Source organism: Electrona antarctica (assembly GCF_951216825.1).
Source record: "Electrona antarctica genome assembly, chromosome: 20".
Classification (NCBI taxonomy): Eukaryota; Metazoa; Chordata; class Actinopteri; order Myctophiformes; family Myctophidae; genus Electrona; species Electrona antarctica.
The window spans coordinates 20,787,289-20,800,464 of NC_136801.1; the positions used below are offsets into that span (position 1 = coordinate 20,787,289).

Genomic DNA, 13,176 nt, shown 5'->3' on the forward strand with positions numbered 1-13,176 from the left:
AACCCTGGAAAGCCATACATGGAGAAGACTGGATCATCACCTACAGGCCCAAAAATGTATGTCCAGCCCTACCTGGGCCCTAATCAAACCCTGTACACTCAAGACACTGCCCCCGCTGCCACCCTTAGATCTCCATATATGGAGCTGACCTGTTCTGACATTCCATATGTTGATCTGGCCTCATCAAACCCTGTACACTCAAGACACCCTCCAAATATGGCCAGACCACATCAAACCCTCTACACTCTAGACACTGCTACCCTTAGATCTCCATATATGGAGCTGACCTGTTCTGACATTCCATATGTTGATCTGACCTCATCAAACCCTGTACACTCAAGACACATATATGGCCAGTAGGGGCGGAAATGGCTCAGGGGTAGTGACCGCAAGGTTCCCAGTTCGAACCTGGGCTCCCCCAGAGTTAGTGTTGAAGTGTCCTTGAGCAAGATTCTGAACCCCTAATAAATGCTCCCAATGTGGTTGCAGGTTGGTGCCTTGCATGGTTTCCTCCGGCATCGGTGTGTGAATGTAATGCACAATCTCTGTAAAGCGCCTTGGATAAAGGCGCTATATAAATGCATTACCATTAGTACAGAATTCATTCCATATGGCCCGGACGGTTAGCTCAAACGTCTGGGCACCTGGGCTGCTGAGCCAGCCTGACGGCGTGCCGCGGGTTCGACTCCCGATCCCGACGGCCTGTGCCGTGTGTCTTCCCCCCCCATCTCTCTCCTCATTTCCTGTCAGACTACTTTCATCCTATCAATAAAGGCAGAAAAAGCCAAAAAAAAACAAACATTTAAAATAATAATAATAATTCATTCCATATGTTGATCTGACCCCCCGTGCCAAAGTGCCATCGCCCGCCCAGCAGTCTGCCGTCACCCAGGCGGATGTGTGCACGCCCTTTAGGGCGAGGTCGCTTCTCGCCCTCAGGGAGTCTTACTGGTACTAATACTTGAGTATTTCTACATTGCAGATTTGCAGTACTTGATACTTTTTATACTAAGTAAAAAATGTCAGTACTTGTTCCACCACTGTAAACAGGTCCCTGAAATGGTTCCATGCGAAGCTTGTAGATCAGATATTTCTGCTAATTTTGGAAACCTTTGGAAAACGTCTGAAAGTGTTTCAACCTGGAAACGACTAATACTATGATGATTATCTCCAATAATTGCGATTAGACCAGTGGTTCTCAGAGGTCCCTGAGGGGGTTCCAGGTGGTCCCCAGCTAAATGATGGAGAGTTGGTAACCAAATGGACCCTTAATAGATCTTTAATTAATACGAGTCCATTTGGTTTCATTGTACACTCTCAAGAGTTAAATTATTGTTAAACATCTGCATTACATAATTTACAACCAGAATTCTATACAATTATAGAGAATGTAGAATAATTGTTATTTTTGATCAGCGTTTGCCTGGCTGTTATCTCTCCTATCGTACCAACATCAATAGAGCATGGAATTGTGGACAAAATCTTATGTAAAGCAGGAAAACGATATGCACATCAAAAATTACTGAATGAAGAAAAAAGTGGAATGTCCGCACACGATATATCTGCTCCCCATCTTTTTTATTACAACCTATAAATACAACAATGTTTCGCCCCTCCGGGCTTTCTCAAGTTACATGGGTATGGCCTTGAAATCCTTAAATAGGTGGAACATAACTGGGTGTCGTCATTCAATCAATTGATAAGCCAATAGGCTGTATGTGAAGATCCACTCCAGAGCAATACAAATACATCAATTAAGGGGCCATACACTCACGAACAATATAGGTTTAAAATACAATAAATACACCAAAACATAATACAAAATCTTATCCAACAAGTTGCAACAACAACAAATGTTTTATGTCTGTGAGGCTCAATCTCATCAAATGGCGGTCCGTGGCTCAAATGCCCAATAAATAATGGGCCTTGATACAAAGAAAGGGTTGAAAACCACTGCAGAAAGGGTCATAGCAACCTGCAAAGGGTTGAAAACCACTGCAGAAAGGGTCATAGCAACCTGCAAAGGGTTGAAAACCACTGCAGAAAGGGTCATAGCAACCTGCAAAGGGTTGAAAACCACTGCAGAAAGGGTCATAGCAACCTGCAAAGGGTTGAAAACCACTGCAGAAAGGGTCATAGCAACCTGCAAAGGGTTGAAAACCACTGCAGAAAGGGTCATAGCAACCTGCAAAGGGTTGAAAACCACTGCAGAAAGGGTCATAGCAACCTGCAAAGGGTTGAAAACCACTGCAGAAAGGGTCACATAGCAACCTGCAAAGGGTTGAAAACCACTGCAGAAAGGGTCATAGCAACCTGCAAAGGGTTGAAAACCACTGCAGAAAGGGTCATAGCAACCTGCAAACCGAAATTGATCCCAGGGCAACTGGCATCCAACTCTCCTCCCTTCCCCTCTACGCTCTGTGACAGCTTTTAGAAAAGTGCTGCACATTCATTTTTTTGATATCCCAAAGCATTTTGCCTTGACAAAAAAAGCTTTCTATGGACACAGCCCCCCTAGACAGCCTGACCTATAACGTATAAATGTCACCAGTTTAAGATCCCTGAAGCAGCCAAATGCATGTGGCTGCCAGCCATTGATCCTGTCGGACTCCAAGTCTCCAACCCTACTCTGGAAATGAAAAGGAGCTAAAAATGCCAAAAAAAAAGCCTCTTAGACATTATCCTCAGCTCTGGCCGTAGGAAGTCTTCTAGACCAGGGGTTCTCAACCTGGGTGTCGCAACCCCTCGGAGGGGTCGCCAAATTATTTTGGGGGGGGTCCCCAGATTATTATTATTATTTATTTAATGTTTTTGGCTGACTGACCATGTGCATTTAAAGTTGTAGCACTGCATGTGTACTACTGCGTTTGTACCCACCCAGTAATTAATTCATAAGACTTGGAGTCAGATATTGTGCTCTAGTTTCCATGTTTGGGAAGCACAAACGTATGGGGCACACAATTGACAGGTGGTAATTGATCACACCACCTATTTTTATATGGCCCATACATTTGTGCTACCTAAAGGAAGTTTTGATATGTTCAGTCCTGCACTCATTCTGGGCCCCTCGCCGGAAAGAATGTCATCCGTATTTTACTAAATATACGTTTTCTGCCAGGACTTTCAAATGAATATGAAACTAGTCCCCAAAACGACTCCAAGCCTTAGGAATTAATTATTGGGTGAGTGCACACGCATTGATACAAGTTTAAATGCGACGAGGTCAGTGTGCTAACCATGCATAGAAACGATCTATGGCTGTATTTGGAATACATGAAATGTATATTATATCACAGACATTCTAGGGCTATTAACTTGTAAACTGAGAATATTCAACTAATATTCCCCAAAACCAAGTAACCAATTTACAGTTAGTTAATTTAAAATGTATTTGTGTGTGCTCGTGCTTCGGACAAGTGACGTTTGTGTCCGGACAAGTGAATGGGAAATGTACTTGTCCGAAGGACAAGTAAAAAAGTCAATGTCAAGCCCTGCCTGTACAGTAAAACAAGACAACACAAAATGATTGAACCAATGTCCAGTTCAACCAACTGAACCCAAGCAGTAGCCTACTTCCAGGGTGGTTGGTTTACCAGGCTAGTAGCCTATAGGCTAACAAGACAACACCTGGTTATAGAACAATGTCCAGTTCAACCACACTGAACCCAGTACAGTACAACATTACTAAACACCTGAACACACACACACACACACACACACACACACACACACACACACACACACACACACACACACACACACACACACACACACACACACACACACACACACACACACACACACACACACACACAAATAGAGTTTGATGGTATTTCTCATGGGGTTGGTCTAATGCATGACATTTGCATCGTTTTAGTTTTTTTTTAATGCACAATAATCAAGTCCAATGTATCAAATCTGTTTTCTACAATCTGTGTTAGTGAAACTGTAGCATATTTCTTATCAGGTGGTTGCATAATGCATATTCACTTTGCAGGCCATCTATCTTGAGCATCTTGCACTAAACATCCACAGAAAATATCCCACAAAAATAGGGTTGTGAGATTTCATGCAAAGATCAAACAATCACATTTACTTTCTCCTCATACATACATTAATATACATACATGTGGCATACATACATTCATACATGTGGTCATGTTCAATGTTTTGAATTGACTGAATACTTTCACCCTGTTAAATAATACAGGTCTATAGAACACAAATATTATTCCACCAACATTAATAGACATAGTCACTAGTCAGCTGAATAAAGTAGCATTTTTAAATCATTAATCATTACAGCTGTATGAATATTATCAATGCATTGCTGTAGGCTACAGATTATAACCACAATTCATACATGTGTAACTTTTTCCTGCTATGCATCATGCATGCCTTAGTGATTTTGTTATATACTGTATAGGCCTACAGTAGGTCCACTTTTAGCTGAAAGCGGGCTTTCTGGTTTTCTGTGACTGTCAGAGTTTTTGCTAAGATGTTGAATGAGAAAGAAGTTCCTTCTGAACGTTCCCTAGAGTTGATGGCTGACAGGGCTGCAATGTTGGATACAGCACAAAACCAAGCAGTGCAATCAGGTGCTCTGAGCCTTTGAATTTTAGGGCTGATATTAAAGGTGTTCAGATCCACCATGGGGGAGCATTTAGAAGAAGGTCTGCACAAACCTTTAGAGCAGGGGTAACCAACCAGGGGTTCGGGAGCTACCAGTAGCTCGCACGAGCCATTCAAGTAGATCCCGGAGTGAGCGGGTGTCAGACTGACATGCAGCCAGTATACCAATACACAGAACGTGGATTTAGAATAGCTTGCAGTGATGGCCCCAGACATGTGTATCGGGCCATCAACTGCAGAGTTCGTTTGTTCTCTTGTTTGACCGCTATCCCCCGTGTTGTGCATCACAACACACGGGGCGTTGTGATAAACAACTTGTGCATAATAGTCATGCATATCAGAACAGAACTATGGTATAAAAACCCACAGAGCTAAACAGCCTCTCACTCACTACTATACCTACACAGGCAAGCAGTGACTACTCTACTCTGACTATGGAAAAATACATTTGTCTTAATATTTTGGCATTGATTATATAAATATCAGTATTTATTCGTATTTAAACTATAGTCTTTGTGTGGATGTGTGCACATGCATTGAGCCTGTCAGAAATCGCAAAAAAATAAAAAATAAAAATAAAATGGGCTCTTGGCTCTTGGGCTTGAAAAGGTTGGTTACCACTGCTTTAGAGCATATCCATCGTCATTATATGGGCATACCTAACAATCTATGCCAAAGCCCGGCCCGGGCGCATATCCCCGCCAGGCCAGGTTGTATACCCAGGCCTGTGGAATTCATAGGCAGTCATAGTAGCTAATTTGCATGGAATCTGACCAAACTGACTGATACTGCTATAGAACAATATATTGCTGTCAGGTGGAAACCTTGTATGACCAAAACCATTCCTTTACAAAATATATAATAATAAATAAATAAAATAGTTAAAATAGCCTATCTACAAGCTCACAGTGCATCCTATTCATATCTCGCCATGTTGGGAGCTTGTACATCTGCTATTTTTAACTGTGGACCACCACCGCCGCGAATATAAAAGCAGCTGGTAATAATATGACTATGTCATAATTTTTTTCTACATTTTCATCCCAGGATTTTGCAACCCATTTTTTGACCCAGTGTCAATTATCTAATGTAATGCTGGGCGCTATATTTCCTCTGCCAACCTGGGAAGAGCAATGGACTATAACCTTCCTTCTATGCATGAGAAGTCCAAGCCGCTTCTTTGCACCTGACGGGGGTAGTTTCCCCGGTTGGACGTAGCGCGTGGAATGAACACGTTATTCCAACCAGTTGCCCTTCCCCTCCATCAGGTGCCCCGGCTGGCCAGGGGGAGGTAGTTTAGAGACCAGGATTCCTGCATGTTTTACGCACGCACGCACGCACGCACGCACGCACGCACGCACGCACGCACGCACGCACGCACGCACGCACGCACGCACACACACACACACACACACACACACACACACACACACACACACAGACTAGAATACTTTGCATGATCAGAGTAACGGTGTCAGTCTGCACACAAACAATATCGAACAGGTATACAAACTCAACCCGCTTTTCTATACAGTAAGTGTCCACACACCTACTGTACACAAACATGTCCATCACACTCAACGAGGACGTGGTGATGACAGCATGCGTGACAAGCTGTCCCCTCTGTAATCTCTCAAGGACTGAACTTTATTTTTCCTTTTGGAAACTTATTTTGTGCAGAGGTAAAGACAACAAGAAATCACAGTACGCACATACACAGTTACTATATAAAAATCACACCTGTGTGAACTGAGTGGTGCAACTCATCTCTCTCTCTCTCTCTCTCTCTTTAGCAGGCAACAGTGCAACACTATCTCTCTCTCTCTGTTTCTGGCACAACAGCGCCACTTTTGCCCCTACTGGTACTCTAAACGGACATAGTCACATTAGGACATAGGGACATTGCTGTTCCTTGGAGTGGTTCCTTGGAGTGGTTGCACCACTCAAAAATACTATAAAAACGACATTTTAAGAGAAACTACTTAAAAGCATAATATATAAAAAATCGGTTCTATAAGTACTAATAATTAATAATCTAAAATATACTGTATGCAACCTACTGTATGCAACCTACTGTATGCATTCCACTATAGTCCATCAGGTGGAAAGGGGGGGGGGGGGGTCTGATGGAGGTGGGCACAAACTTGAGCCACGAGAGACACCGAGAGACACAAGCGTGATAAAGCGCGCAAGTTGCCGTGTCGAACGTTGCAAAGTTCGCTTCACTTAGCCGACTCAGCCCCGTTCGAGTTGCGACCCGATATGGACAGAATCATGTTCTGGTGAGAGCGTTTTGCCCCGACTGCCACTGAAAGTGGCTACTGGCCAATCACAGCGTCCTTACTCAAACGCGAAGAGGATTCTATGCGTGCCTGTCGGCAGCGGCATTCAGAACGTGTACACATTGTTGTTAGCGGGAATGAAAACATAGGTGCACCACCGGAAGAGGAGGGCCTATGGCGGAGCAAACGGGCAACATCCTGCTCAGTCAGTATCCACATTCTGTTTGGCTCTGCCCTCCAGAGGCAAACAATTCAAAAGGAAAACAGGGAGCTGTCTTTTCCCTTTTTTGCCGACGGGTTCCCCCGATTGTCCCTACTGTGATCCAACAAAGAAGACCCTGTCCACACACTGACTGACACGCACGCACACACACACACACACGCACACACGCACAAACACACACACACACACACACACACACACACACACACACACACACACACACACACACACACACACACACACACACACACACACACACACCGAACATTTATCATCCGTGTCAGGTGGACAACTCATATGACCAAGACGACTGTCACTTTTCAGGACTCAAATTCAGTACTTTGGATACTTTTGTGTGACGCTAGCATGATCGAGTAGGGCGTTTATAAGAAGAAACACATGATGAGATAAGAGTTTTCTGCCTGACAGCAAAGTCATGTCAGTGAGTGTTTGATCTTGCAGTTTGACAGGACACGTCATATCCGCAGGAGGAGGAGGAGGAGGAGGAGGAGGAGGAGAGTGCCGGAATGTCTCATTATGACAGAGCAGGTTCTGCTCTGATAGACACACTGCATGGACACAGACACAGGAATAAGTACTCAGTCACAACACATGTTTTACTTAAGTAAAAGTCTCAATACTACAAATGTACAAATGTATCGGGCATCAGAATTTACAGAAGTACAGAATGTCCCATTTGATTTCACAAGTTTTCAAACAAGCTCGATCTACAAGCTCACAATGCATCGTGGTGCAACGTATTGTTTTCAATATTTTTCTATTTTCAATTGGCCGAAATGTATATAGGGCGTGGAGTAAAAGTACAATATTTGCCTCGTTTGAGATGACAGTGGAGTAGAAGTGAAAGTACCGGAAATTAACCAAATAGACCCTTGTAGGTTTACGCGAGAGTGCCGTGCGTACACATGGGAACCAAATGGACGGCTTGTGAGTCTGTAGCTCTGAAAGCGTACAAATGGGAACCAAATGGACCCGTAACACTGAGCATGAGATTTAAAAAGGTATCAGATGGAGGGGGGGGGGGGGGGGGGGGGGGGGGGTTCCGTGGTCTAATCAATGCACATCAAACCGAGGGTCCTTGAAATAAATAAATAAATCACCCTCGTGTAAAGTGAGGGGCGCTCTTATCATCATACATCATCACATTAGGGCCAATCGCTTTTGACGTCGTCAACTTTTATTGACGTGTGAAATGAGGGGCGCTCTTGTTATCGTACATCAATTTATGTTATCATTTAACCATGATACAATGTTTAAAAAAATACATTCAATACATTTATATTATATAAATTATATTTAATGTATATTTAATATTTTAAAAATCACACCCGTGTGAAGTGAGGGGCGCTGATATATTAAAGTCTAACTCATGTTGATTAGGTGATGTAATGGTGATGTAAAACAAACGGTGCCAACACAAACATTAAATGCCATTAACAATAAAAAGACAATATGACGTAAAGAGTTACAAAATTACGTAAGTTTTCCCTTCATTGTCGTCATCGTTTATTAAACAAACATTGAACTAAAGACAAACATTAAACCTGTATTTAGGAGGGGCTAGTGCTCCTCAAAAATATAGATGTATCAAAAAGATTAATAAAATGATCAGCTCTTATCATCATACATCATCATGGATCATCCCATACTGGCCATTGGCCAATCAGGACGCCTGTTGCGGCTTGCCTGTGATTGGTTAGCTGATTTGCTCGTTTACATATGACGTACATTTCCCCTTCAATGTTCAACGGCGTTTAATGTTTTGATGTATAATTTATGTCATATTTAGCGGAATTCTGACGTAATTTCTCCGTTCATCGTCAATGGAAACAACTCGAGACGGGCGGGGACAGAATTTAGCCGACATTTGACCGGAATTCTCTTACCGTGGTCAAAAAGCAAAAGCTGTTTATAGAAGGGCTAGCGCCCCTTAAAAATAGATGCCTCACTTGGCCGCTGCAGTTCATTCGTCTCCATCAGTGCTGTTTTCGTCGATTAAAACGAAGACAAAAAACGTTCGTCGACTACCTTTTTTCACTGACGAAAGCTAAATGGAAACTAAATGAATACCAAGCTATGATGACTAAAACTAAGACTAAATATACTGACAATTATAGACTAAAATGTTAGGGAGGGACTAGTGGACAAGAGATCCAGTATAAGTCATTTTACACTTGGTTGCATGCTGAAAATAGCAGATATTCAAGCCCAAGTGACGTCACTCATGAGACTCCTCCATGTCTCTCGCACTGAACGTGTCGCTATACGAAACTTTCACAAGCTTCCGCTATGCTTCGCAACAGTGTTGTTTTTGGCAGCAAATTTTGATTTTAGTTTTAGTCATAGTCTCTTGAATAGTATTCATTTAGTTGTAGTCACATTTTAGTCACCTGGAATGTTTTAGTGTTAGTCTAGTTTTAGTCGACTAAATATCATAAGATTTTAGTCGACTAAATCTACAGTTGATTTAGTCGAACAAAATGTATTTTGGCGGGCCTTGATAATAATAATGAATTGCATTTTATAGTGCTTTTCCAAGTGCTCAAAGCGCTTTACAATGGTTCATACATTGGTAGGTGAAGCGGCGAACAGTCGACGCCAGCGTCATCACTTCCCACATTCACACACCAATGGTGGCAAGCTCACACCGAACAACTCATTGGAGGCAATGTAGGGTTCAGCGTCTTGCCCAAGGACACTTCGACATGTGGACAGGAGGAGCCGGGATTCGAACCGCTGACCCAGGGATCATTGGACGACCTGCTCTACCTCCTGAGTCACAGCCGCCGACATACACACATACATTGATGGTGTTGTAATGACTGTTTATACACGTTGTGGGCTTGTAGATCGGCTATTTTCAGCATGCAACTAATTGTAAAATGACTTACAGTGGATCTCTTGTCCACTAGTCCCTTCCTAACATTGTGTGTGTGTGTGTGTGTGTGTGTGTGTGTGTGTGTGTGTGTGTGTGTGTGTGTGTGTGTGTGTGTGTGTGTGTGTGTGTGTGTGTGTGTGTGTCTGTCTGTGTGCGTGTGCGCGTGTGTGTGTGTGTCGCTGCAGTGAGAAAAAAAGAAGAGAGTATGAATGGTGATGATGATAAGAATGGAGGCGTTTACAGTTATGTGATGGAATGAACAGGAAAAAAGAAACAAAACTATGATCACTGTCACGCACACAGGCATGCTTACTCTCTCTCTTTCTCTTATCTTTCTCTCTCTCTCTGTCTCTCTCGCACACACACACACACACACACACACACACACACACACACACACACACACACACACACACACACACACACACACACACACACACACACACACACAATCTGGCTAACAGCCCATGTATATCTAGGCTTCTCACACACAATGTAGGCCTTGGGAGCCTATATTTATGAATAAAATATGTCACCCACCATTAATATATGTAGCTATAGCTGCAGAAGTGTCCTTGTAGCCTATACGGTATATACTGTCTGTCTGTAGCTCTGTGATCATGTGAATTAAAAACACGCTTGTTCTATGATGACATGTGTGTCGGTTGCTTTGATTGAACGGTTTCTCTAGAGAGAGAGAGAGAGAGAGAGAGAGAGAGAGAGAGAGAGAGAGAGAGAGAGAGAGAGAGAGAGAGCAAGTGATAGTGATTCCTCAAAGCATCCCTCTCTCATCCTACAGGCCGTAAGCACTCATCCTGCCAGCGCCGGATCATCACAGCCACATCAAAAGCCACCAATCAAACAGCCGCCAATGCTGTGATCAAAACCCGTGACACACACACACACACACGCTCACGCACACGCTCACGCAGGTACACGGGGAGCAGCAGCGACAGGCAGCACATAGCGCTCCAAACTGTCAACATCTCAAGGTCAAAATAACGGTCTTGTTGTTTTGTGTGGGTTTTTTTCTTTCCGCCCACCCTCCGCCAGCCAGACCCAAATACCGGGACCGGACCGGTTGTTTACAACGGCACCGAGCCCGGAGACAAAGAGACGAGCGGGGCGGGTGAAGTGAAGCCCTATCCGCTCAGCTCTCCTCTCCTCTCATCCATTCATCCATCCATCCATCCATCCTCCTCTCTAAGAGAGAGAGAGATAGAGAGAGTGGCGGTCTGGCCGGCCGGCCCACCGGGCCGCCGGTCCACATCTGGATGGGAGGAGGAGGAGCGGAGAGAGAGAGAGAGAGAGAGAGGGAGAGGGAGGGGGGGGGGGCGCAGGAATGAACAATTGCATTCCGTTAGTTAGTATAGCCTAGTCTGTCTGTCCCTCCCGGGGTGAATGATGGATGATAGTAGTGAGGATGATGATGGTGATGATAGTGGTGGAGAGAGAGCATATACACCAGGACTCTCTCTTTCTTGTTGTGTTGTGTGTTGTTTCTCTCTGTCTCTTACCCTCCGACAGCTCCAGCTCCAGCTCCGCCAGGCGGGCTCGCACCTCCAGCGGTATCGGCGACGCGGCGCGGTCCGCCATTCACTCAGTACCGCGTCGATATTATTATGATGATGAGGAGGATGAGAAAACAAACAGCAGGCAGGCAGCAGCAGCTCTCCCCCTGGTTCAAAAACGCTGCTACTCCACCACCACCACCTCCCTCCTCCTCTTCTCCACCACCTCCTCCTCCTCCTCCTCCGCTCGAACAGGGAGGGAAGAAGAAGAAGAAGCTTCTTCTCCTATATCGGCCCCTCCTCGGCCGTCCGTCGTCGAAACAAAAGGCAGTTAAATGAATGTAGGGGTGTCGGTGTTTAACGGGGGCCCGCCATGGCCCCTCTCTCCCTCTCCGCGGCGGCGGCTCCCTCCCACACGCGCACGCAGAAAGATGGAAACCCGGGGAGGGGGGGAAAGGTTGGTGGTGGTCGCTGGCTGGCTGGCTGGAGGACCGTGGTGGTGATGAGACTCACGCAGCCCCGCTACGGTACGGTACGGTGGTCGGCCAACAGCTTCTTTCCTCTCCTCCTCTCCTCTCCTCTCCCTCCGTTTGGTTTGCAGCTCGCTTTGCTTTGCCGCTGTCACGTGACGCATGCACACTACACCACACGGACGGAGTTGCACGTACTTCCGCCCGGGGACCGATAGGGGGCGTCGTTGTTCCCCACAAGAAAAGGACGCGGCAACCTCACTCACACTATACTCCACCGACACACCACAGTGACCACGCCCTCCTCGTCCTCCTCCTCCACCTATATATATTATTTTTATTCAGTACATTTCATTAAGAAATAAAAGAACAAATCTAATGTTCTAGGATGCTAGACTCAAGGACCCCCCCCCCACCCCATGCCTATATGTATTTGTCCATTGATTGATTGATTGATTCATTGATGAATGTATTAACTCAGCTGATTGGAGAATTACAGTACATTTCAAGCACAACTCAATACAAAACTGTTAACTGTGGACGACACCATAAAAGTATTACACTTGTTTACAATTGGGCCCACCATGTTCAATTCATCATTCACCAAAAATATGTTGTGCCAGGGAATAGATTTATCAGGTTTTTTTACTTAAAAAAAAAAAAAAAATCAAAATTATTAAAAAATGTCCACACATTTTTTTTATATATACAACGATCACACGCTGTGAGCTTTTAGATCTGCTATTTTTTTGAATAGCCAACATATATACGAGGATAAAGTGGTTTAAATGATTGTGACACTATGTGACACTTCCTCCTGGAAGCTGGAACCCCCCCCTAAGGACCCCTGGGGGTCCCCAGACCGGCGAAACACTGAGAACCACTTATCTATGTGCGCAGTCGGTAGTGCTGTCGCCGCACAGCTAGAAGGTCCTGGGTTCGATTCTCTCTCGGGACGCTGTGGGTGCTGGGTGCGTGTCCTCTCCTCAGCGTCATCAGTGTACCCGAGGTGGGTTTGGCGAAAGGGCCTTTCTGTGTGGAGTTTGCATGTTCTCCACGTGTTCCCTAGGGTAGGTACCCTCACAAAAAACATGCAGTAATCCTGCAAAAACTGGTTGGAATAACGTGCTCCTTCCACGCGCTACGTCCAACCAGGGAA

At 44.7% G+C, this 13,176-nt stretch overlaps 1 protein-coding gene across 1 annotated transcript in view; it reads right to left on the reverse strand.

The window, feature by feature from the left end:
• Positions 1-11,632, reverse strand: part of LOC306913200 (disco-interacting protein 2 homolog C-like) — a gene marked incomplete at its 5' end in the record, with an annotated part of 84,753 nt that extends 73,121 nt beyond the window's left edge. The window contains 1 exon segment of the mRNA XM_079489788.1: positions 11,554-11,632. Within this exon segment, the coding sequence (XP_079345914.1) occupies positions 11,554-11,632 (79 nt within the window).
• Positions 11,633-13,176: the final 1,544 nt, after the last annotated feature.